The sequence below is a fragment of the Labrus bergylta genome, chromosome 10 (genome assembly GCF_963930695.1).
Source record: "Labrus bergylta chromosome 10, fLabBer1.1, whole genome shotgun sequence".
In the NCBI taxonomy this organism is placed as follows: Eukaryota; Metazoa; Chordata; class Actinopteri; order Labriformes; family Labridae; genus Labrus; species Labrus bergylta.
In genome coordinates, this window is record NC_089204.1 from 13600956 (window position 1) to 13627242 (window position 26287).

Consider the following 26287-nt stretch of genomic DNA (forward strand, 5'->3'; position numbering starts at 1 on the left):
TTTTTGTCAAACTCTTCGAGAAGTCAGTGGTCAGCGTATTTTTCGTCAACATTTTTGACAGGTCCAACATCATCGTGTTTCTGTCAAAATTTTTAAAGGGTCACGGTCATTATTCTTTAATCTACATTTGCGACAGGTCCGCAGTCATCATTTTTTTCACAACATTTGCGACAGGTCAGCGATCCACATTATTTCATTAAAATTTGTAACAGGTCCGCATTCATTGTTTTTTTTGTCAAATTTTGCGACAGATCCATTGTCTACATTTATTCGTCAAAATTTTCGACAGGTCCGGCGGTCGCCCTTTTTTTTAATTGTGTGTTTCCATGTGTAAGTTGATGAGGCGAAAGATGTCAACTTGTTAAGCTGCTGCAATTATGACCAAGCCCCAGATTAGATCTGCCTAAACAAGGATGGATGGAGAGATGTTTTGCATTTCCTCTGTAGATAGCTTTGAAATGTAGGCCAGGCTGCAACCTGAAGGTAATTACAATGTTGACCATATAAGTACTGTGACAGACTTTTTAAAGCAACACATCGGTATGTCATCAAGCCTTAATAAGGTGGAGTAACCTGATTCCACCTCCTGATTTTCTGATTTAAAAATTGTCATTAGAACCAAAAAAACAGATAACATGGTGCCCAATCACTTTCTCCCTTCCACAACTTTTCACTATTTAAAAACAACAATAACCCTTCTAGCGTGTATAAAATAAACTCAACTTGTTAGAGCCTGTGCTCTTCTCTCCTTTTGTGCTTTATAATCAACTTGTTGCCATCTTGAAGTCAACATTTGACAAAATTTACACGTGACCAACGCCATCATGACATTTTTAAATAGCCTCATCTATACTTGCTGCTAACTAATATTTTGATATTGTTTTCATGCCTACATGCTGAACTAAGAAAAGGAAAACTTAACAGATTTATACCTGTTTAACATTCACAAGTTAGCTTTCACCACACTATCTAAAACGGCAGCAGAGACATTTTCATGCTTTCATTCTTTTAAAAGGGTCAAGGGATCTAAACGTCCAATGAAGGGTAAAGAAAATGCATTTGACAAAAACTGTTTTAAAATATATTCTTCTTGCTCTGATTTAATTTTTCATATTTTCATACATTTGTTTGGTTAAATAATGAAGAAAAATTAATGAAGAAATGTTTTATTGTTTTCACCATGAAGTGGTTGTCCTGTGTTCAGATTCTCTGTCCTTTATGGTGTACATAAAAGCGTTGTTTAATGACCTACTTTCAATGAATCAAGTCAGATAGAGTTGGGCATAAAGATATATTTTAAGTATTTTGGAATATAAATTAGTTTCAAATGGTAAAACTGGTTACCAATACTCACTGCTTACTGTATCTTATTTAGTGTCAGAATCAGACTGAACACATGTGTTGGCTCTCTTTTTAGTTGTTCTGGTGTTGAATACGATCACAATATTTAAAGGCACAACTAATGTACACATCTCTGAAGTCATTGCTCTACATCATTCTACATCAGAGCGTATGTTTAGGAAAATGTTGCATTGACTAGGCCACTCTTTTTCCTCTCTCCCAGTGCAAGCCTGTCAATTAGTGATAATGGACCTGATCGGCCAAGAAGACCACTCCCTCCTCTCTGCTCCCTCCCTCTTTGTCAAACACACACACACACACACACACACACACACACACACACATCCTCTCTCTCTCTTTCTGTCCGTCTTTCTTTCTATCTCTCAGTCAGTAATAATGGAGCCCAGCAGTCCGAAGAAGATCCAGTTTGCTGTGCCTCCGCTGCAGGGACAGCTGGACCCACAGGCCGCAGAACATGTGAGTGTGTGTGTGTGTATATCTGAGCATGTGTGTGTGTGTGTGTCACAGAGTCGGGGTGGACAGTGTGGGTTCATGCATGTGAGGGCTGAATGGGGCTTCTATCTGTGATCTTCTGAGTCTTGACAGGAATTCTCAGTGTGTGGGTGCAGACCAGCAACGTGTGCATAAGTCAGAGCTATGAAAACTGCAGTGTGTGTAAAAGGCTGACTGCGTGTGTATTTATTGGGTTTGTCATGTTTGAGCGGCCATCCATGTGACATGTTTGAATGTTTTGCAAGATGGTTTGAATTCAAATCTATTTGCGAAGAGTTTTCATTTGTATTTCTGCATGCTTTTGTGACGGTGTTGAGCAAAACCACCCTCTAAAATACTTTATAAGAAAATTACCAATAAAAACACCCAATCAAGTAACATCATTTGAGTTAAATGCAGTCCTTTTACGGACAATCTGTTGCTAATTGCAATACATTTTTTTGCCACTATGTTGGGAGTTGTTTCAATTTGGACATTATGGGAAACATATACTTACAGACTGCTCTTTTCTTAAGCACAAGAGTAAGCACACAGTTCAGAACACCACAGATGAATGACTTCTCAGAGTACCAGAGTACAAGAAACAGAAACTTAAACATTGCTTCAGGGAATAAAAACAGTCCTCTCTATGTAAGGCGCGCTGCTCACTGCTTTGCTGACGTCTTTATGAACTGTTTAGTCGATGCAAAGCGGAAATTGTTGGTTTCTAAGGAAGCTGGTAATGAGCAGTGACAGATGAGGGCCCCTATGTGGCTGTTTAGGGAGCCCCTGTCAGCATTTACAGAAGTCAGAGATAAACTCTGGCAGCGGTTTTATGAGATTTCATCTTGTAACCAGGTCCCCCCCCTTTAAAATGACGACAAACATTTACATTCTTTCAGTGTGAGAACTGAGAGCCAGGAAGAGTGAACTCAAAGTGTTCTCCTGCAGGACTCATAGAAGTTACTATAGCTGCAGTGTAAACCTGTTTAGTGTTTACAAGCCATGTTAATCATAAAATATATGAAATAAATGTTAACTAGACTGAGTAAGTGGACTAAAAGTAATGGAGTGTTGGATTTGTAAACGCTTACTACTGTATGTTGTACTTGCAGATTACAACAATGACGTATTTGGGAAAGTGCTTTATTTTAGTAAGGTAATAAAACTGTAAGTGGATTCTTTAAGAGGCATTTGAAATATAAACAACAAAACTGAAGTTTTAGACTTGTTTCCACAAACCTACAGGAGTGTGTTTAACTGTGTATTTTTAAATACATTTAATGGGACAATAAGTCTGAGGAGGTGTTTAAAACAGCTTACAGTGAGCTTCATTTTAAAGCTTTATGTTAGGAGAGTTGTCAGCTCAAAAACTGGGAGTCAAAGATAGATTTTAGGGGCAAATAATTAGAAATAACACATTTAAAAAAAATCGCAATAAAACCTACAATCTGCAACATGCGGGGAGAAAACCGACAGATGGTGCATCAAACTGATAACTAGCGTACAGTAACATTTTAATCGGAGGAGAAACATAACAGGTGGAGTTTTAATGGTCTGAGAATAGAGGTGTCCACAGGAGGGAAAATGGAAATGTTTGTGTTTGTGTTTACCTCAGATCCGTCGCAGAAGACCAACTCCTGCCACTCTGCAGATATACAGACAACCTGGCACAGGTGAGTGAGAGAGCGAGAGAGAGAGAGAGAGAGAGAGAGAGAGAGAAGAGAGAAAAGGAGCAAGAGAGAGAGAGAGAGAGAGAGAGAGAGAGAGAGAGAGATGGAGAGGGCTGAAAAGCAGCAGCTATAATGGAACCTTTATTAGATTTGTGCTGCAGCTTTTGGTAAGTGATCTCACTGTGCAGACTGGACTGATGGATGCTTGTGTGTGTGTGTGTGTGTGTGTGTGTGTGTGTGTGTGTGTGTGTGTGTGTGCATGTGGGGGGGGGGGCTCTTTCTTTAAAATCCCTCCACACAGGAACTGGCTGATTGAATAATCGTACTGATCCCATTTTTTTCATGGGCTAGTTGTATAAAGCTCTGCAGGCGCCTGAGGTGTTTTCAAGCAGACTTTTTTTCTCTCTCTAAAAGAATTCAGAGAGCAAGAATGTAGGTTTTGGAACACAGCAGGAAGACAGGAAACACAAACAAGAACAGAGAAAGACATGACTTTAGTATCTTAAATATTTAGAAAGAAATCAAAGTGTTTATTGGATTCTTTTTATCTTAATTCTGAACAGTCAGTGTGTGGAGAGGAAGCAGCTGGCAGCTGTGAAAACAAGAGATGAATGTGCACCTCTGACCTGGAACAAAGATATTCACAGAGCAGATGTTAGGTCTTCAATTCATTTTTCTTTCAATGTTTTGCAGAAATATTGTATTGACTTTGCTTATCAATATGTTATTATATTGTGAGCATGTTTCCTTATTTAAGGGACATTATGTAATGTTAGACTTTACTGACTTCTAAGAGAAACCTCTGGGCATCGTGTTTGGTTTTTGAGATAAATTATATCTATAACTCTGGAGCCTCTGGAAGCAAGGGACAACTTTGTTTGGATTCTGGTAAAGCCAACAGTTTCAAGCAGATTCCCTGAAAAATGCACACAGGTGTCAATTTATATAGAAAACAAATGTAGTCCTGAGCAGGTCACGGCCATCTTTTCAACATTGTATCATGGCAGATTACGTTCAGCCTCTTTTGCTCTCCACACTGACTGTTTCCCTTCAAACAGGCAAATCCCACTGAACGCTAGTGGAAAATATTATTCAGACTGCTACGAAAACCAGAACACTTCTGACATTTAAAACATTTATACAGAATCTATTAATAAGGATTCAGCCCAGAATGGATCTCTGACACGTGTTCAAGAGCAAATCAGTCAAAATAAGATTACACATTCTTCTGGTTCTCAGGAACAAATGACCATTAGTTGGCTGCTGGAGATATTTTTTCCCCTTTCAGTGCTCCGTTGTTTTAACAGTAATTATGCCTTGTTTCAAATAAAGCACTTTGTTTTTAAGGCATTTTTATAGATTTACATCCTCAGTTAGGAACTGATCGGGCCAAAGGAGCAACAAATAAAAACAGGAAGTCTTGTGCTTTAAACTGAAAAACAAGTTATAAGGACTAGTGATGGTAGCAGAGCTGTGTCTTTACTGTATGTTCATACATAATGCATTAGCAACAGGAAATACATCCTGAAGAAAACATTATACTTACCAAAATAAGTTCATTTGGACAAAATAACAAATGTTGTTCATGTAGTTGGTGTGTTGAAGTATATTAAATGTACAGTATACTGAAAACACATTCATTTATGTTCTGCTTCAATAGGAAATCTTGAAATACTGTCTCTACTCTGAGTGACTGCAGCAGAGTGACTGTTTAAGTGTTTTATCTTAACTTTTACCAAAGTGCTTTTAATGCCTAAATCCAAATCTAAGACCAGAGTGTGGATGTAAAACACAGGAGCAGTTCTGCACTTTGTTTTCCTGCCATCATCTGACCATCTTCTATTAAGGTTAATTAAGGTGTTCACTCTAAAAGTTGTTTTGTGAACAAAATTCAGGCAGCGATCACCTTCGTCCCATAACCTCTTTTAGACAGCTGTTTAACAGTTAGTAAAACTGAATGTCATTCGTGGGATACGTGGCTGCTTGTGAGGCTTCAAGGAACCCCCGTTACTGCACACAGATTTCAAAACAACAACATAACAGAACTAGATCAATGTATGAGAGAGCCATTGACATGTCATCTAAAAGATAAAGATGTTGATGCTGCTTTCTCTTATCTTCTGCAGATGTTGGTGATCAAAACAACGCCAGCGGAGAGTCACAGGTTTGTTGAATGTCATTTTTTTGTAAACAGGGAGGGTGAGCGGACGACCTTTCAAGGACAATCTGTTGACAAAATCCCAACACTTCATACCTCTGACATATCAGATCCATTTCTCTCAGCAGGGAAACAAAATGTTTATTATAGTATCTATTACCAAAATTCATTCAATTTAAGTAGTTTAAAAAAAGAAAAATTGAATGACAAAATGTCTATCAATCTCGCACATTCACTGTGAGTTGTTGACTTTAAAAGTTGACGGCGTTAATTAAGGAATTCAACAATTTGCTCACTAAATGGCGGCTTGTGTGGAAATTCAGCGTTCCACATTAGGATAAACATTTGGACACCATATCGATATTTTCAAATCTTCTTTTACAGAAACTCACTCTTCTCGTTGAGTTACTGTGTAAAGTCAAATGTTGTTCTCCTCTCTCTCACTCTTTAGGTCTCAGAAGCCTCCCAGAGGAAGCAGAGCACCTACGCCCCACCCTCCATGAAAGGTAAACACACGAGCATTTTCAGCATCAAAATATGCATCATTGATAATTTTTCTATTCAATGCAACAAAGGCCAGACGTTAAACGCAAACTGAAAATGACATATTGCAGGATTGATAGAAAAGAAGGGTTTTATATTTAGCAGATATTCAGTTAGTGGAATGCCTCAAAAGCTGAACAGAAGTTTTCAAAGATCTTTTCAAAGATGTCTCTTCACGCTAATGATCTCTAAATCCCTGATTATAAGTAACAAGCTCAGCTTCTGTCCTTTAGACACAAAGAGCTTTTAATGTTGACTTAAAACATGACTAGTCATGTAATCAGCAAGCTGTTTGTGGTCTTCAGTAATATATCTGTTTTTTTTTTCATGTTTATGTAAATAAATAACATCGTACTGAAGTAATACAGTCTCCTCATCCTGCATGTACTTTCAGCTCTGTTGTCGTGTAGTGCTGCTTTTGTTGCAGCTGTAAACACATGTCTTCATGGTTTCTACATGTTTGTTTTTGAGCCGACGTTTCGTTTGTTTTGGTTTATTACTTTTGGTCGGTCTTTCTCTGTGTTATCTGCACTTATTTATGTTTATCCTTCAACTTGTGTTTTTAAGCATCATTTTCTTTTCAAGCTCAGATCAGGGTAGTGTCAGCTGACAGGGCGATGGGGGATGGTGGGAGCTGTGGGTAAGGTGGTAACTTGATGGTTTGGATTAAGGCACATGTTAGCCGCCTGGGATTGTTCTTGTTCTTGTGCCATAATGTGGAAAAAACAAAAATTTTTACTAGACTTTGTCACCCACAATTCAACTGAAATCTACAATGATTTCTTGCTTAATTTATTTCTCAGATTCTAATTCTAAAACAATTTTTCTCAATTGTATAGAAGTGGCTGGACTGTAGTTCATTACACCTTTAAAATGACATTAACAGTATCATCTCTTTTTTGAGAAAAAAGTATTTTCAGTCAGGACAATTCTTGAAGTTCTTAAGTAGAACTACAAGCTTGTGTTCTCTGATTTGTTTAAGTCAGAAATGGTTTTGAACAGCATTATAATGTTCCAGGGAGTCAGAAGACAGCTTCAACCCAAATGTGTTTATAAATTTAAAGAACTTCTTAAACCCTTTTCACACATACGGAAATCTCCTGAAAAACTGACATTTGGACTACCCAGAGGTTCTTTAGGCCTTTAGGGACTTTATGTGTGAACGCAAACAGCCGCATTTTTTCACGCAGACTTTACCCGGAGTTTCTCCTGCCGGACCCCTAGTATTTTATCAGCAGTCCGAGTGAGCTGATGTCTGAACGCGGCAGCATATACTCCGGAGATTTCAACTCCAGCCAATGGTACCCGAGTGACGTTTATTTAGTGACTACCTAAAGTGTTTGCACGCGACCACTACGATCTCCGTGCACATAATTAAAAGTCTGCATTACGTTTTCTGTTCGTCAGTATGTTGTTCTCCATTGGATTACACATAGCATTGATATAAAGGCAAATATTGTCATTATAACGTTGTGTAGCGGACTCTGTTGCTTCGGCCGCTACTTCCGCGTTGTTTATTTACGTCAAATCTTACTTCTGGAAATCCCCCCCCCCCCCCCTCTGACCAGGGTCCCCCGCTGTGAGGAGCATATGTGAATGGCTAGGTTGGGGAAATCTCCGGAGAAGTCCTCCTGTAATTATCTAGATATTATCCGGAGTGCATATGTGAAAAAAGGCTTTAGAGAGTTAGAAAAAGAAAACTTTGTGTATCCATCAACTTCTGATTTATGAATGTAATGTCTTGGCTTATTGAGTTAAGCAGTATGTGGTGCTAATTTACAGCCAGGTGCCTTAAAACGAATGTAGAAGAATATTCTTTTAAATGGAGTTAAACAGTGAGATAAAATGTAGGAAACATGACCTTTAAGTCTGTTTCATGTATTCATTTGAATAAGTTACAGTTTCCTCATCGCTGAACATCGATCTGATGTTTTAATCCCGTCAACTTTGACTGAATGTTATGATTAGTCTGTCAGTGTTTGACATGACCGACAACTCCCGAACACAAAAAGTCACCGTTTGGACACCAAATAAAAACATGTTGCCGTCATGTTCATCCCTTTGTAGAGGGTAACTACAGAGGTGTGTTTCAGTTCAACAGTCTTCCTGTTTGTACAGAAAATGTTAAAGTTAACACAAGAAGGCTGGAAACCAAAGGTAGATAAGATATGTGACACGAGTTTCCCCTTGAAGTCGATTTTTGTTTTTTAACTCGTATATTTAGGAACTTTGAGGGTCAAAATATTTAAGATTTTGACTTTTAACTCCCAATGTGACAACTTTTAAAGACAAGTAGTAGTTTTTTATTTTTGTGCATGCAGTGTGTGGATGGTTTAGTCCAGCTGAAAAGCACAAAATAGCTACTGAAACCCTTAAATACAAAATACTACATGAAATATTAAATCCTCACACATCTGGCTGATATGTGCTCCAGAAAATGTACAACAGAGGCACCTCTCATTGACAACAGAGTAGAAGTGTGTTTGTTTGCTCCAGTATGTGATATACTGTAAATATATATATATGTAATATAAGTGTTGTACTTTATTGTCTCTAGATTAATGAATACTGATCTTTTCGGGAACAGGACTCCTTTAATCGGAAACAAAATGTTGTCAGCACAGATTTATCCACAGTATATCCAGGGAGCATCTGCCTGCCTGCTTTTATCTCTAAAAGACTTGTTGTCATTTTGTTATCATCGCTTATACTGAATAATTCATAAAAGTGTAACATAGCCAGAGGAAGCTGTGCTGCTGCAGCCTCTGAGTGGAGCTCCACAGCTCAGAGAGGCTGATGTAACAACACCTTTACATCTTGTAGATATAGGCAATATTTGACTTCAAATACATAGAAAGCATAGATATATATTCTAATGAACCTGTGAATAAGATTCATGTCCATGCAGGAGATGAAAGTAATATGAAAAACAACACATAAGTGTTTTTGCAGAGCCAACTACAAGTGACTGCAGCACTGAGTTTGTTCCAGGAAGTGGAGGCAGTAAAAGCTTTTCTTTTATTGATCCTGTCTAAGTGTGTGTGTGTGTGTGTGTGTGTGTGTGTGTGTGTGTGTTTGCCAGTTAGCCAAAAGCCTCATGAGAAACTGCCTATGCACCATATGACTTTATGAGTAGAAAAAACCCTGTATTATTCACTTATCCCATTAGATTTTTATCTGGAGATTGATGGCTATTTAAATATGGATAGAAGGTTAATTACACCAATATTATTCCATACTTTTATAAAAGCTACCCTCAGTAGTATTTTCATCCAAATAGACATGAAGGAAAAGATAAAAAAAAAACAATAAATCTGACGTTATATTTTTTTAAGGACAATATTAAAGATTTTAGTGAAAGCTACTGTATTGCGCTTTTTTCCTTATTTATAATTTCATTTAAATATATATATTTTTTTTATAATGTTTTTTTTTTAACTTGATATCATTTCAGTTTTTTTTTTATTTAGGGCTCCCCTCCCTTAGACTTCATGACTGTGGTGAAAAAAAAAACTTGCCACTAGAAGTGTTCTTCTCTCCTCAGAGCTTCAGCTGGGGGTGGAGCAGCACGTTCTGGGGGCGGGGCTTTGTGAGGCAGAAGGCCAGCTAAGCCCAATCACAGCACAGCTCTATGCCAGCGCTCTGTGGGCCAATTACAATGGGGAAGAGGAAGCCAATGGGAATGAAGCATGTCTGCTGTTAGCCAATCAGGAGAGAGGAGTGGCAGAGAGCAACAGTGAAGGGGGTAAACAATTATTAGTTAGAAAAACATACACTCTTTGGACAACAGTACACTTACAAAGAATAACAAAAAAAGACAGTGACATAAAAAAAGACAGTGTTCTGTTACTTTAACCATGGCCGACAGCTTCTGACCAACACATTGTGCAAACTTGTCATGTTCAGAGTTAGTGAAGTCGTAATGTTGGCCCTGCCTACACCTACCAAAGACACACACTCTTGCTAAATATATTGGCAAAACCATACACAGAATATTAACCTCCTTCAACCACATTTGATTTGCTTGGCAACATCTCCACAAAACTAAGTTACCAAATGTAAACACAACTTCTCAATTATATTATAATAATTTAAAATGCCTTGATAAAAATGTAACTAGAGGGGCGCCGGTGGCCAGTTGGTTGGTTTGTACGGAGGCTATTGTTCTGGTAAAGAAAAGAAACAGTAATTAGAAGTAGACACTACATTAAGAGAAAACAACCATTTGAATAAATGAATACAGGCTTTGACAGTTTTCTCAAGTATATTGCAATCTCTTAAATTAGTTGCCTGCTGTTTCCTTGCTGGACTTTAAAGGCTTTATATGCGATTTTTCACACTTAAATGTAATAGAAATCAAGTATATCCTCTGAAAATAACTCTGTGAGTCATGACTGTCTACAATGGGTGTAACACCAGAGCCCCACTGTCTGTGATGTTTTCCGAGCTTTCCTAGCCGTAGCTTCACTTTGTTTACATCGTCGTGACGGCCGGCTGACTCCTCCCCTCGAGTATAAAAGTTGTTTCATTGAGGGACTAGAGAAAAGAAGAATAACATACTGTACTCACTGCTTAACTGTGTTTCTAGATCACGCTCATTCCGGGTAAATTTACATGCAGTGTGAAGATACGAGCATAATAAAGATCGCTAGCATTAGCATGCTAACACAACAATGCACCGCAAGTTGTTTTGGTTTCATGCTGGTGCTCAAGGGCGACATCTGCTGGATGAGAAAATCGCGAAAATCACATATAAACCAGACCTTCACAAGCCCTTTTTACATTGTGAGTCCACAATTGCGAGTCCACAATGAAGGGCCGCCATCACTACGCCTTTGTACTTTTGCATTGAGTTAGTAGTGTAATATTTGTGTCCCAGTATGTCATTCCACATTGCCATCCTGTTTTTTTTTAATTGAAGACAAGGCGTAACAGTGGCATAAATAACCTGCCTTGACCTGGCAAATAAATAAAGGACTTTTGTCATTTTCTGACGTTATCTTTAGAGGAACAGTTTAAACAAAGTAATCTGATGAGCGTATATACGCCTTCTGTGCAACAGCTGATTACAACCCGTTTCATGTAATGAATAAGGGGTCAGCCTCTAGAGACCATAATAATTATAACGATATATATGATATATGATAATATAAAGACCGCTAAAATATTTTTCAATCTAATGGATGTATCAAACAAACACACTTTTCACCAAGTGGCCCAGAGCTTGTTGAAGTCAACAATAACTTATTATAACTTTAGTGCATAACGTCATATATGACACCTTACGTAAGCCTATATAAATACATAGAACTACTGTTAATACTGTAATCATTTTTACCTAACCCACAATCTTTTAAAGCTTGATATAATAAATCTAATATAATTATATAACTGTGACAGTGACGTTTCCTGCTGATGCTTGCATCCCACTCTTCACCTACAGTTTTAAAACGGTGTTCATACACACACTATTTTGGCTTATTTCACACTGACACACACACTTTCACACTCAGTCTGTTACTAATAACTCTCTCTGTTTTTATTTCCACAATACTAACTACTAACAGCACTAACTACCCTGTCTTCTCCCCTCTGTCTTTCCATGATCTATTTTCTTTCTAACCCCCTTTACCCCCTCCCTTCTCTCTACCTCTTTCTCAGATTTGTCATGTGACAACAAAAAGGAAGCGTCCAGTCCGGACTCCATCTCTCGATAGCCACCTTCGCTCTGTTTCATGTATCTGTCTTTCCATAATCAACTTTCTCTTCTCTTAGTCACTGACATTCATCTGATCCCATTAACATCACTGCTTCTTCCTGTGCCTCACATAAACTCTGTGCTTTGATTTGTTTCTCTCCCATGCAGACATACTAAATACACACATAAAGATTTTAGTTAAATGTGCTAAATCTGTCTAAATTTAAATTACTGCAGGTCATGTTGGTGAGGCTTAGCTTGTGAATAAAGATATACTATATTCAAAAATGCACTGGATGTGTGAGTGTAATATTTTTAAACACAATAGTTAATCCTTTATTTATCTGCTTTTACAGAAACGTGTATTTTTGGGGGATTTGCTTTAGATTAATTAAACACATAAAGCATAGCATTGGGACGACCATTTAACATGCTGTTTTGTCTCTGTGCACCATTTCTTGAGGGAAATATAAATAGCATTTCATGCCGTGCCATACATCTGTGTGACCCCGTTGTTTGTAGATCAGCGATCCCCTGTCAATGCATTAACAGCTGAGATGTCTCTGTATGTGTCTGTTTTTATCCTATGGGCCTGTAGAGCCTTAAATGTCCACAGATTTTCTGCAGGAAGAAATAAAGGAAAATAAATAATCCTCCAAAATAGCCACAAACACATATTCTTCAAATAAAAGCCCATCCCAATTTGAGGCCCAAGTTCCTTTTAGGGTGCATATGATTAGATCATTTGAAAGTGAGTCATTGTCTTTGCCTATTTTTTAGTGTTATTTAAGGATTTAGCAGGTTGAAATGAAAATGGAAGAAAGGTTACCCTTTTATCATTTTAGTTATGGACAGTCCTTGTGTACAAGTGTCTCTGGGTAAGGATATCGTTTATTGTTTATTGATTTGTTTGGCTATTTGGATGCTTACATGTCACTGTGAATTAGTAAATTAAAATATATATATATGATTTTACTTTCTTTTTAGTATCAACTGTCCACTTTTATTCCTTTGCCTGCCATTTTCAGAATCAGAATCATAAATACTTTATTATTCCCGTGGTGGACATTTGGTTTAAAGTCTGATTGTTTGTGGGTGATTGCGTGAAGGTGGGGCTAGGGGTCTGCATGACATGAAATATCATACCTTCAAACAACTATCAAAGAAAAATACAACCGAGCGCCCTGGAAATTTATTGCATCACTCATGGAGAGGTGAATCATTCATGTGTGTGACTCAAAATGTATATTTTATGTTTCAAAGGATCATGGCGAAGTCGGTTTCCTAGCACATAACATAAGTATAAAGATTAAGATAACCTGAAGTTTCAGACGTGTATCACAAATACTACAGATTTCAGAATTGTGTGCTTTTGAATTATTTGATCAAAATGGATGTATTTTATTATCGCATGCAATGTGTATATCACATGACTTGCAGCTTGTAAAGGTTGGATAGCTTTAAAATACCACATTTTGGGGATTGGTGTAATCTATAATAATGTATCATGATTTATTTTTTGATTGTAAAATATGTACTGGTATAAATGATCAACCTCTAGGTCACAGCAGCTTTGAAGTCAATATCGAGGAGAAAATATATAGGTGTATACTCTGAAATGTAGAGAAGATGCAGAAGTGGCTCATAATGACATGACTGAAGTAAAGGACAAGTACTTTAGAATTGTACTTGAAGATATTACTTCAGTGAATGTACCTTACTTCCTCCACTTAATGTCAATTAACAGGTTTAAGATTGCTTTGTCATGCCTGAAAAGATTATTTAAGTGTATGGGTGGAAACCACAACAAGTATTGATTATCTTTTCAATATTGTTGAATTCGAGTCACATTTGTGTTTGTAGGCAAACTAAAAAATGTTGTACCTGAAGAGGACGAGGAGGCAACGAACACTCAGGACGGCTGATCCAGCAGAGGCATCTCAGCGCAGAAGAGGCGGCCATCTTTGATATTCTGGAAAAAAAACAACAACAGACTCTGGTCTTCGGCTCAAATTGGACATTTTTATGGAGAGACAGATGTTAGTGTTTTGATAGGATAAGAAACTATAACCAGCTGTACTCGTATAGTTAACTGTCATGGAAATAGTCTGGTTTGACAGCGCTAACTCACTAGCACTCATTAGCAAGAAACTGTCTAAATTGTCTAAACTCTAGAAACTCACCTGAGTTATCTTACCTTTATTTTCCCTTTATTAGTTTATAAATAGGTTCGGAGTATGATCTTTCTTCTTAATCCAAAGAAGCTACCTTACTGCTTTCACAACAGCTAACCTCAAACAGTATTACAGTTAACAGTTTAACTTTTAGAGGAAATATTTGTTCTTGGAACCACACTTGTGCTGTGACTGTTTTTATTTCATAATTCACACTGAAAAAATATTTTAAAAAATGAGAAATTCACACATTTATTTGGTGTCCTAACCACAGCTGGCTACATCAGTGTATCTAATTTAGTCATAGCTGCGTGTTAGGTCGTTATCTTAAAAGTATCTTATGTCAAGGGTTGTTTGCTTCTGCAACTTTTCTTCCAGGTGATCAGGATTTGTTGATTATAGAAAACATTACAATAAACTTTAACAAATGGAATATAAAACAACAGTAATTTTATACTACCTTGAGCTTTTTAACTCTGTGTTTGAAACAATGTGCAGACATTTTTACCTAAGACAGAAAGACAAATACAATTCATTAAGACTGTACTTATAATGCTTTCATGCCATAGTCTCTACTGTAAAGTCCAAACGTATTATGTGAAAAAGATTGTTTGATTTGTTTTAGTTTTTTCTTCTTAAAAAGGTGATTTTTTTTTCTCACAGCTTTTAAACAAAGTAAAACATTTAAAGATTGAGAATTTGCATTTGTTAAATCTCTCTCTCTCTCTCTCTCTCTCTCTCTCTCTCACACACACACACACACACACACACACACACACACACACACACACCGTTTTGCAAAAATACAAAAGGTAGATTACAGTTTACAGTTAACCAGAGCAGGTTTGGACTTATCTTCAAATGAACAGGACAAGGTAATATGTATCTTTTTTTTTTTTTTTTTTACTTCATTTGATTATCTTAAATACAGTTTTTAGTCACTGTGACTTACAATTGAATTAATAAAATGTCAGCATGATTTTACTTGTCATAAACAAAAGAATATAAAATCTTTAGTATCCAAGTTATGGGATTCCCCTAGTGGCTGCTGCAAGTAACTGCACAGCTGCTAAACTACACAATAGATGTCCAAATTTCATTATGTCACTGTTTTTGTGATGCTTTTAGGCAATTTAGGAAACACTTCAACTTAATGCCACAAAAAAGGGTATTTATTTTGTGAAGAACTAAAAATTAAAAACAATTAAGCATTAATTAATAAGTCAACATTTCATGGATTGTACTTTGAATGTTTCTGTCAACTTCATTTTGGAGCGTGCATCAATAGCATGGGGAGGACTGTCAGGTTGAAAGACAACTGAAACAGTTGATGTAAAAATTTAATCAATATTACAAATACACATGCAAAGATCAGCATTATAAACCCTTTGACACATGTCATCGATTGGAGTGGACAGATGAATTTTCAACCAAAGAAAAAAAAAAAGAAAATGTAAAAGCTTTCTATTTTTCTGGGAATAAATGGGTTAACTGTTCACCCTAAGGGTGGATGATATATCAGGTTTTTTTTAACTTCTTCCCTGCCCCATTTTCCATTTGGACTTCGGTTTCTCTAAACAGAGAGGCAATTACATGAATAAAAATGAATTGCAAAAAAGTCTGCCTGTTTGGTTCCTTGCACTGGATTAAAAAGGCTTTCAAATGTGTTAAGTAAAAGCCGGACATAAGAAGTAGTAAACCAAACAGGTTGAACGTGAATTCTTATGAATTTATTTGGTTTTTCTATTTAGATTCACATTAAAACAGATTTAATTGTTCTGCATAAGCAAGAAGTCCCTATATTTTATAGATATGGAGTTGATTTAGGGATCATTGGCTTAAATAGACAGTGTTGATAGATTAATATCAGACAAGTAGAACCTGTTATTTTATGGTTTATAATTTCCTTTTAATATTTGCTTTGGAATAGTTCAGTTGACTTTTAAGTGGCAAAACGTGACACTTCAAAGCTTCCTGTTGACAGTCTCTGCGTCACCACCAGTTCAATGAGGGTAAGGCAGCAGCTTTCTGATGGCGTTAATAATTAAAACTGATCTGTTCAAATAAAGCATTAGCACTTACCTTGTTTCCCCGTCACCTCAGCCACGTGCACGAAGCAGTGTTACACACTCACAGCTCAGGTCTGACAAAGCCCTAATGTTTATTTTATTCATGTCATTTAAGTTACACGGTGGAATCAGAGACACAAAAGAATGATGAGAAAGAAAACAGCAACCATTCCACATCAAATGGCAGAATGAGTCCATGGATCTGTCCTCACGTCCTTATAATGCATACTACTACACTTTTCACATCTCATGGTGCAGCGGAGTCCAGATTTGAGTGTTTTCTTGCTATGTATTGTTCATTTGTGTTCAGTTTGCAAATACAGCATCTGCGTCCAAAATTAAGAGTTTGATATAGTATGCAGTATGAGCGATTAGACAAATCCCTGGTGTTAGTCATACATCAGCAGAGGGCTGGCATAAAGGGAGCAATGTATGTCTCATTATGGAGCCCTTTGCCATGCCTTGATAGAGAGAGAGGAAGAGAGAAAAAAACAGACTGCACTTTGTAAAAGTTGTTAATCTGTCTGTTCTAAAAAAAAAAAAAAGAAAGAAATCCCTATCAACTGTCGCAATATGTAACCTCACTTGAGAATGTCCCATTGACAGTAGTTAATAAATGCAGTGAAAACATCACCCAGAGTCTATATGTACATTTGTGTTTTGTTTTTTTGTCTTATTGCAGCTCCAGGTTTCTGTTGACGGGTCTGAGATCAATCAAGATGTGCTAGTTTCTCTGTGAAGGATTCAATTTGAAGGTTAAGTATTTCCATGTTTTAGTCTAACCACTTTGTGTTGATGTTGGATCCTCAACATTTACTCTTAAAAGTTACCTTTCAGCAAGGCACTATCCCTCCAGCTGCTTCAGAGGGGCCTGCTGGTAGCCAACAATGTAAGCCTGTAAAAAAGCAAACAGAGAAGCAAAAATGCATCCTCTTCTCAGAAGCCAGGGGCTGCAGAAAAATGTATTTTCAAGTGTTGATATAAATCCAATCCTTCACTGGCTTTTTCTGTTTTTAACCACTTGGGGGGAAAAAAAAGAGCAGCACCTACTGGAGCTTTACTTTATTAGGAGAGGTTACTTCAAACAGCTCTGAGGAACATGTTTTACTAAAGTATTTATCTTGAAGTTCATTTCCCTCTGTAATAGTTTTGTGTGTAAACCCCTTTCTGTTTAACCGAGCGTCCGCAGAGTCAGGCGGATAGTTGTCCAAACGTCCATCATTAAAGTCAACACTTACAATGGCATTTCATCTATTAATACCCAATCACTCAACCACTTCCAAGCCCTGATACACAATTTTTTTTTTTTTTTTAGTGTCAACACATTTGGCAAATCATCATCATCATTGTCATCATCATAAAAATAACAAAACAGAAACATTAAAAACAGACGAGTTCAGTTCACATCAAAGTAGAATACAGATATTATATCTTTACCCACAAAAATCTTGTTACATCTAGCTTGAAAAAAAGAAAGAAAATATCACCATGTTATACAAATGTGTGTGTTTATGATGAAATATTGAAAGATTAGTGTGTCAATGTTCTTTTATATCTGCTCAGGATGTCTGTCAGTGTTTGTTTTAAGTGTAAACTTACATCAACAAGCAACAAGTCTTTAGTTATCAACACCAGGAATCCTCACCCACCCTCCTTGATTTAAAAAAAAAAAAAAAAAAAGGAATCCACATCACATCATTTGCATTCCCAAAATAAGCATCCAAATCCATCACCACATAAAAGTTGTCAGCTGGCCACTAAAACTCTCAAATCTTTATGGAAAAAAAAAAAAAAAGACAAAATATTTTAGTGTCAACTATATATATACTATATATTTATATTTTTGTTCTTTAATACCAACCAAACATATGGTATATGATGTGTTGCTATGGTAATGGTCCCTTGCAACATCATGAAAAAGTACAATGATTAAAATAAAGACGCCGATCCCCCATCCAGCTTGTGTTTGTTTCTGTCAGATCTTTTGTCATCTTTGTGCACTGAATTGCTAGTGTTCTGTACGTGTTTCGGTGATTGGTTTATTTGTTGTGGACTGTGTATTCTTTGAAACCATACCTTCAGAGTGTCAACATTTGTATGCACATGTTCCACAATGATTCTCTATATTTTTGTAAGAACGTTACGTTGAGGCATTTTTAGGCATAAATTAGTGTTTTACGTTTGTAGTCAGTACATGTGTAGTGTGTGTTTGTTGAATCGGTGGTGAACAGTATGGTGGATCTTTGCAGTGTGGAATATGTGTCTATGCATTAGCGCTGATGCTCTGTTTATAGACGGCGTGGTAGGCGTTTCGTAGCAGGACGTAGGGGAAACAGGACTCCAGCAGGTCCATGGTCAGGAAGGGAGACTCCTGCACAATCTGAAACGACACAAACACGGTTTGGTGAGGGGTTTTTTCCAATATGAACAAAGAGGAGTATGATCAAAAAAAACAACTGAATATTTCTCTTTTAAATGGGGTAACACCTGTAGCCCTTAATTCAGTGTGAAAATCAGAGCTGATGTATTGTGGGGCCTTATTTATGTTATTTATGAATGTCTGAAAGAAGACTTATGTAGTGTGTAACTGGTTCTGTTGAAAAAAAATCAATTAAATCATGTCTTGAAACATTATCGATCTCTCTCACCATGTCCAGCAGCAGGTAAACAGATTCTCGGTTGCGGGTTGTCATCTTGTCCGTCTCTTGGCCGATCTTCAGAAGGCTGGATGAGGCAAGCTGCACAGACAGACGAAGAGAAACGAGTCAGAGGGATGGGTCTTTATTCAGAGGAGAATGGTTTGTCCAAATTGTTATTTTTTGTTCAAACTTTGAATTTCTAAAATGTCAGAAACAAAAAATGTGAGGCAGTGTCTGCTTCCATCAGCGAGCTTAATGAATTGAAGAAGATGTAGCGTAATTAATGAAATGATGAAAGTACGACTTGTTATTGCTTCCTAAGAAAATGGTATACTAGTGGGTTTTTTTTAACGACAGCCTGGTCTCATCTGATGTGCATCTGAACTTGATGCATGAACTGTTTTTGTCTGCCGCTTCAAGTTTATTGGTCGATATGCAACAACATTAGGGGTCCATTCTGGTAGGTTGTTGTTAGGTACCCTTCCAAACTCTGCCCATTTTAATAGAAGTAGAGCCAAGAAAATGAATGTGATTCACATTTCAGGTACTGTGACATATTTTTCATGTGAAATTGTGAACAAGCAGAGGGTAAAATGGGAGCAGTGTGCTGCAGGGTAATGAGGGGAGAAGGATGTTGGTGACAAAATGTGAAAATGTGAAATCGTTCATCTTACAGCCAGGAACTCTTTGAGGCGGTCCTCTATGCTCCCCTTGTGGATGGTGAAGAGAGCAGCAGCGATCTGGTTGATGGCTTTGGCCAGGCAGTGGATGTTGTTGCAGTGGCCTGTAGGGGGCAGAAGACGCACACGGTTAGAGAACATGAAGACATCGTCTGTATTAGAAAATCAAGTATCTCCAGTTTCACTTCTGACACGTGAGGCAATTGTTGTGGATTACATTTCTTGGGAGGTTTTTGTGCAGCCATTAAGCGCGAATGTGAGATGTATAAAAAGTGTGGAACTGTTAATTACGTGTGTAATTGGAAGTTAACAACAGTTGATGTGGCTGCACTGGAGCCATGTGTTAAGATGTGCCGTCAGAAAGCCAATCGCTCAACATTACGCAGTCTGCATACTAACAATGGTGGAGCCCATTACAACTCATTATCCTTTTCAAATGCCCCTTATTAACAATGGCGCCTTTCATTTCAAGGTTATTAGAAGGCAATGTCTTGATAATTCATCTCTGAGTGACAAACCCTCTTTGATACCTTATCAAAAGCCTTTTCAGCTACAATCTCTGTTAGACTGAATATCAGGTTTATTTTACTGAATTGACCTTAAAGTAGTTAAACGAGGCAACAAATAAAGTTGAAAAAAGTGACAGTTTAGAAACGGAGCTGAAAAAAATGTTTAACCATAGCGCATGTAATGAAGATAACATGACTCTAGTGCACACAAATGAATCAATCAGAGGGCACGATGTCGACCTCATTAGCATGCAGAGCTCCTTCATGCCATTAATGCAGAACATTAGGTTTTCTAGACTGCGTGGTGTTTTATTCCAGCCCTGCTTTCAGGTTCTAAACTGGCTCATTGCAACAAGCTTCAAGTCAACAAGTGTGGATATTAATCTGAAAAGACTATTTACACAAAGATTATAACATTTGTATCACAGGCAAGGTGTGGAAAAAAAACGTTTTTGTTTGTTTGTAATTGCTTTTTTGGCATTTCCCCATTTCCCCCAACTACTTCATATTTGTAATTTAAAAACTCTGTTTGTTCAAAGTTAACATTTAATAATTGTCAGCCAGGATTTGAACAACACGTCAGCTTCTTGTCTTACCTTCGATGGCGGGGCTGTACTGTGACATCACGTTGCTCGCCAGTGTCGGCAGGGAAACCGCAACAAACACCATCAGCAGACAGGCGATCTTGTACTCCTCCTCTGGACTGATGTTTTCTGCACAGGCACAAGATCTCATCAGACAAGGAACATGTAACCCTGCTAAAGTCATCTGCCTTTATAAGTCATGGCATTTTGTCAGTCTCGCTTTGACTTTTAACCTTTCAGTCTCGTGCCAAAAACCTTTTTTTCCCAAATACTTCCTTCCATTAGCTCCTCAAGGTCTGTCCTAAGCACAGTCTGAATTAGAGTGACCAGTCGATGGAGTGGAGTCTTCAGCTTAGGTAGTGTTTTTATATTTAACTGTATGTTCAGACCACGTTTGTAAGACTGCAGCTGTTTCTGCTCTTTAATTATTTAATGTTTTGTCTGTCTTTGCTCTTTGCTGCTGTAACACTGTAAATTACAGGTTCATCTTCTCTTATCCTAAAACTGAGCAGACTTTTTATTTAGACATTAGACTGATGCGTTAAATTGGATGTCTGACAGAAACACAGAAGGTTATTAGAAGAAGGGACGTGTGGAGGATGGATTAGGTTTATGTGTTTATGTCTTTTATCTCTCTCACCACTTTTCTGTGAGGACAGAGCGACCACCAGAGCCGGGTCGATCTCGCAGGGTAAACCCGCTGCTGATGACAGCTCGTAGACATTCATGGCCACCTGAAGAGAGTCAGGTCAACGGATTAGGGGACAAGACTACACTGAGATTCCCTTAAGAGGTTTCTTTTTGTTTTGTTCGTGAAAGAATCTTTTACCTTCATGTCCGTCTCTCTGGGAATGTGGTCTTTGAAATCTTCCACGGAACTGACCAGGAAAGGAATGTGACAGGATAACACCTGGAAAGAGCCAGACCAGGAAAGTCTAGTTACAGAGTAATAAAGCATCCATGTTCCAGAAAAGATAGCTCAGAATGAAAGAAAAATGAAGTTTTCTAAGTGTGGATCAATTTAAAAAAACAAACAAAAAAACCCTGTCCGTCTGTTTCGTATCGACAAGACAATTAATGCAAACAGATATGACATTTTATCATTACCTTAATTACCTATCTTCAATAGAGTCAAAAACAATGTGAAATGATCAGGATTAGGTTTCATGATTAGTTTGTGTGAGCAAAGAACCTGTTTCTTTAAATAATGCGAGTTTAAAGGGAGGTCGAGCGGCAGTCTGATGTGCATGTATACTTGTCTCTGCATATTCACAGCTCATTAAGTCTGTTTAAATGTTTAATACACTGAGATCCTAAAATAATATCAATGTCTGAACAGATTAGAAACCTTTTTCCTCTCATCTCTACAGTCAAATGCATAAAACGATCAAATCTTATCGACTTGCAGACTCACAGTTCTAACAATGTTACTTTTCAGTTATTTCAATTTATGTGTGTGTGTGTGTGTGTGTGTGTGTGTGTGTGTGTGTGTGTGTGTGTGTGTGTGTGTGTGTGTGTGTGTGTGTGTGTGTGTGTGTGTGTGTGTGTGTGTGTGTGTGTGTGTGTGTGTGTGTGTGTGTGTGTGTATATAAAGTGTATCTTACATCTCTCAGAGCTTCCTGAGCCAGAGAGCGGAAAGACAAGATGACTCCAATGATGGTCATTCTCTTTAACACACTGTCCACAGCTACAAACACGGAAGAACACAAATACACAAATCAATTAATCTGCAAATGCCCGTCTGAAAAACGACTGTTAAAGTCAGTAAACTGAAGACTGAAGTCACACTTATTAATTGATTACATTCATTCAGCAGTCTAAACAAGTCAGAAAAGTTCATTTCAAGGATGTGTTAAAGTGTGTGAGTGTATGAGTGTTTGTTTACATGTGAGTTTCTTGAAGAGGGCAGCCATGTGGTCTGGTTTGTCAAAGCTCGTCCTCATCTGGGTCAACACCTCCATGTTTTCTACCACCAGTTTCTATACGGACACAAACACAAAGGGTTAGAAGAAAACTTCATGATTCATCAGATGGATAATGCTTTTCTTTCCTTTTTTAAGATCTAGTTTCAAAGGCATCTACTGTTCTCATTATGTGCAGGTATAATGCTTTAGAATTGTAATTACTGTAAATGTATCTTATTTATTAGTCATGTATTTTTAGATAAAAAAAAAAAAAAAATGATGATAGGACAGTGGATAGAGTAGGACATCTGGGAGACAGAGGCGGGTACAAGAGGCATAACCTAACCGCTAGGCCATCTGGTACCCCACTTACAGTCATACTTTTTCACCCCTGATCATATCAGATCAATGCATGACAGTGATTTTTATCAAGGTACTTTCACAGACCGGTACTAATACTTAATCAATCTGAGCATCTTAAAACCTTCTCCACCACTGCAGGAATGATGTTCCTTTTTTTAATTATTGAGTTTATACTCGTGAATTATGTTTATACCTTCAGCTCAGCGACCTGGGATGAAATGTGCCACATCAGACTCTCACTGAGGAACTTCATACCATACGGGCCCAAAAGCTCAGACAGTGAGCGCATCTCTGAGAAAACAAACAAACAATAACAAAAATAAAGTAAACAGATTCTACAATGAAGAAAATCTGTTGATAACAACAGCAGTAGAGTCAAGGACTGTCCATTGTGTGTCCAATGATCATCTGCCATCGTTAAGTATAAACCGCTAAAGACAAATTCTGTTTTCATACCAGAGATGTCGGAGTATTCCTCAGCATTGAAAGTCAGTTCGTTCTCTGTGGGCAGGTTGACGAAGGCCTTCATGGCAGGGAAGTAAGCAATGTGTCCGTTGCTAACCTGACGGAGCAGCGTTTCTAGGTACCTGGACACACAAACATTTTTCTTTCAAAAAGATTATCTGAAAATGTGGAGCAATGACCTTTTAAGAGCAAATACAAGAAAAAGCTATTTCATTTTTTAAATTTTTTTTATTTGAGCTGTAACAGTTTCCCCCAACAAATGAAGAAAATATATATATGTATTTCCGTACAGCACAAAAAACAACATTTTAGTGAGAGGTCTTTGGAGATATTTCTGCTTTGGCTACTGAACACTCTCAAACTGACTGCCCCAGTACAGACAGGGATCACGCTTGCATACCAGTTTGTGTACAGACTGGTGATGGTGGGCTCCCCGTGGCTGTCCAGGTGCTGCGTCTGCTGAAGGAGGACGTTGTTGAAGACACGGGTGATGTCGATGGTGACGTAGTTCTCTATGGACTGAAGCACCGTCATGTAGGCCCGGACGCTGGTCAGCAGCTCACTGGGCTTGGCTATCTCCTGTGTAGCCTGGTTGTACATAGTCATCCCCACTATAGACCTGGAGACAGAGACAGAGAGCGATGTTAGAAACCATTCAGAGGTGTGGTCAGTTCTACATTTTTGATATTAAACTCATTTCGGGATATTCCTCATACACTCTTAATTCCTAATAAATCCCTTTAATGAAATCATCCTCATTATCTGTAATGAAAGGTGTTCACAGCACTGACCATGTAATGATGGCTGTCTGTAATAATGACTGTTCTGCAAGGCCATGCAATAAACACTCAAAAATTACTAATACACATATATACAGCAAAGGTAGAAATATAATGTAAAATTAAAAAATAAATATTTAAAGATACAAAATGTAGAAAATGTAAACAGTGTAAAGCGCATAAAGTATCCAGGGTGTCAAAGTGCAATGTGCAGATTGGAATGTGTGTATCAATGAAGAACTTAATGTCTAAAAAAGCAACATCTGGGCTTTTTTTTTTTAAAGAATCATGTTGGGCCTTTTCCCCTGTGTTTAGATATCACAGCTGAGAGACGAGTGACAGGTAATGTGGAGAAAGAGAGTGGCGGGGGACTGTAGCCTCTGTTCGCGGAGCGCCTGCTCTACCAAATGATCTAAACCAGCGGCCCATACCATCTCTCAGCCTTTTAATGGAATTAGACGAAATAAATCTAAAAATAAAAGTGTTTGATCAGTATCATTTGTTTACTTAGTAAATCGGATCTCCAGGTGCGAGGTGAGGTACTCTCTCGGTGTGAACGTGTGCTCCCACACAGCCAGGTTTGGAACGTAGTTGATGGAGAAGCAGAGTTCAGATAACGCTGTGTGGAGTTTATCTAGACTGGGGAGGAGAAAAACAAACAAAAAAACAAGATTAGACATACTCTATAATAATTAATAAAACTTTTAAAGTGTGTGAAGAAAGTGAGTGTTTGAAGCTGAGGAATATGGTAGAACAAAATAATATTAAAAATGTAAAAGGTAAAAAAAAAGGTCAAATTCTTACATAAATACTTGTGTCCACAATTTAAGAGTTTGGAATCAAGGTTTATTTTTATTATCGTTGTGACACAGATGGAGAATAGTGATTATTTTATGGTTATGTGTTCACAGAGTGATTCAATAAGATTATCATAACCAACACTGTCAATGGTCAACACGAGGATAAACAGCTATATGACTGTATAAAAAGACGGATGATTAATGTTAATAATACAACCAAGGTCTATTATTATTATCGAAAATGAAAATGAAAGAAACAGAACCAAGTGAGAGGGAGGGAGACTTCCTGTCTTCTGCTGTTTTTCTCGGTTTATTCCACTTACTTGGTGACCAGTAGTCTGTTCTTCCTCATACTCTCCACACCTGGCTTCTCTCTCTCCGGCTCTCCCTTCTTCCCCGTCGCCTTCTTGCTCTTCTTGTTCACGGCCTGGCTGATGGTCTTCGCACAGTGCTTAGGAAGCAGCTGCAGACACAAAAAAAGTAGAAGAAGAAGAAGAGAGGCAGAAGTTGGAGAGAGTTAAAGAAAATGAGACGGGAGGAAGTAAAGGAACAAACAAGAGAAATCACCAGGTGCGTTTGTGATAGTGTGTGTATGGCGTGCTCCTACCTGGTCGCTGAGTGTACATTGTTCAGTGCAGATGTCAGTGATCAGATTTCTGGCCTGTTTGGCCATCTCATCCAGAAACATGTTGCACAGCGACAGGCTGCGATCGCCTATGTGGTGACGCTGGGGAGGGGAAACAGTAAAAACATGCAAAGTCACAAACAAAGAAAAGTTAGTATCAACATAAGACTCATTGTAGAACAAAGAACAAGTATTTATGATCCAAATGGAAAGTTTCGGTATCTATGCATGTGTGTTTACCTCCTCAGGACAGAGCTCGTGTGTGCAGGACATAAAGTGTGTGCAGAGTAGAGGGAAGCAGATAGAGTGTCGGCTCTGAGAAGGAAGCTCCAAACACTGCTGGAACATCTTTTCAAACGCACGACTGTAGAAGCTACAAACATGCACGCACACACACACACACACACACACACACACAGACACAAATACCAAAGTTAGAAGATAAACATATACCTCTGTCATCACAGTACATTTATCTTGAAGTAAATCATTTGGACGTTAACCAAATGATGAAATAACAGTCTACATATGAGCGTCATTTGAAGAATGTGTCTCACCAGAAAATGGACAGATCTGATGTCTCCACCAGCATCTCCACCAGAGAGTCCACCATCTTTGTGTGGAAGATGATGGTGTTCATCATTTTGCCCAGCTCCTTGTGATCAGCTATACCAAGACTGGCTTTAGAGACGCTGGTGTAGGCCTACAGAAGGTAAACACAATCAAGAGATCCTTTATTTTTACACTCCACTCCACAAAGAAATCATGTTCAAAATATTTAGACTGGTTTT

At 37.9% G+C, this 26287-nt stretch overlaps 2 protein-coding genes across 4 annotated transcripts in view; one reads left to right on the top strand and one right to left on the bottom strand.

Annotated features, from left to right (window-relative positions):
• Positions 1 to 1645: 1645 nt before the first annotated feature.
• LOC109992881 (protein phosphatase 1, regulatory (inhibitor) subunit 1C) lies at positions 1646 to 12197 on the top strand. Its single transcript, XM_020645655.3, has 6 exons — positions 1646 to 1818; positions 3452 to 3509; positions 5633 to 5670; positions 6116 to 6170; positions 9752 to 9952; positions 11869 to 12197. The coding sequence occupies exons 1-6, from the start codon at positions 1738 to 1740 to the stop codon at positions 11922 to 11924; spliced, it is 489 nt and encodes a 162-aa protein (XP_020501311.1). The 5' UTR covers positions 1646 to 1737; the 3' UTR covers positions 11925 to 12197.
• Positions 12198 to 16216: 4019 nt separating this feature from the next.
• nckap1 (NCK-associated protein 1) overlaps positions 16217 to 26287 on the bottom strand; it is a 31815-nt gene continuing 21744 nt past the window's right edge. For all 3 annotated transcript variants that reach the window (XM_020645661.3, XM_020645665.2, XM_020645664.2), the window contains 16 exons: positions 26054 to 26199; positions 25737 to 25869; positions 25479 to 25598; positions 25195 to 25334; positions 24579 to 24710; positions 23693 to 23911; positions 23284 to 23414; positions 23021 to 23118; positions 22446 to 22539; positions 22165 to 22247; positions 21390 to 21470; positions 21201 to 21294; positions 20573 to 20689; positions 19462 to 19571; positions 18797 to 18886; positions 16217 to 18528 (listed from right to left, as the gene is read on the bottom strand). In XM_020645661.3, the coding sequence (XP_020501317.1) occupies positions 18412 to 18528; positions 18797 to 18886; positions 19462 to 19571; positions 20573 to 20689; positions 21201 to 21294; positions 21390 to 21470; positions 22165 to 22247; positions 22446 to 22539; positions 23021 to 23118; positions 23284 to 23414; positions 23693 to 23911; positions 24579 to 24710; positions 25195 to 25334; positions 25479 to 25598; positions 25737 to 25869; positions 26054 to 26199 (1905 nt within the window). In that variant the 3' untranslated portion in view covers positions 16217 to 18411. The remainder of the gene's footprint in view (positions 18529 to 18796; positions 18887 to 19461; positions 19572 to 20572; positions 20690 to 21200; positions 21295 to 21389; positions 21471 to 22164; positions 22248 to 22445; positions 22540 to 23020; positions 23119 to 23283; positions 23415 to 23692; positions 23912 to 24578; positions 24711 to 25194; positions 25335 to 25478; positions 25599 to 25736; positions 25870 to 26053; positions 26200 to 26287) is intronic.

Bases quoted from the DNA above. Each gene is read 5' to 3' on its own strand.
- LOC109992881 (XM_020645655.3), top strand. From the start codon at position 1,738: ATGGAGCCCAGCAGTCCGAAGAAGATCCAGTTTGCTGTGCCTCCGCTG. The intron at 1,819-3,451 runs GTGAGTGTGTGT...TGTTTACCTCAG, and splicing joins ACCCACAGGCCGCAGAACAT to ATCCGTCGCAGAAGACCAAC. The intron at 9,953-11,868 runs GTAAACAATTAT...CCTCTTTCTCAG, and splicing joins AGAGAGCAACAGTGAAGGGG to ATTTGTCATGTGACAACAAA.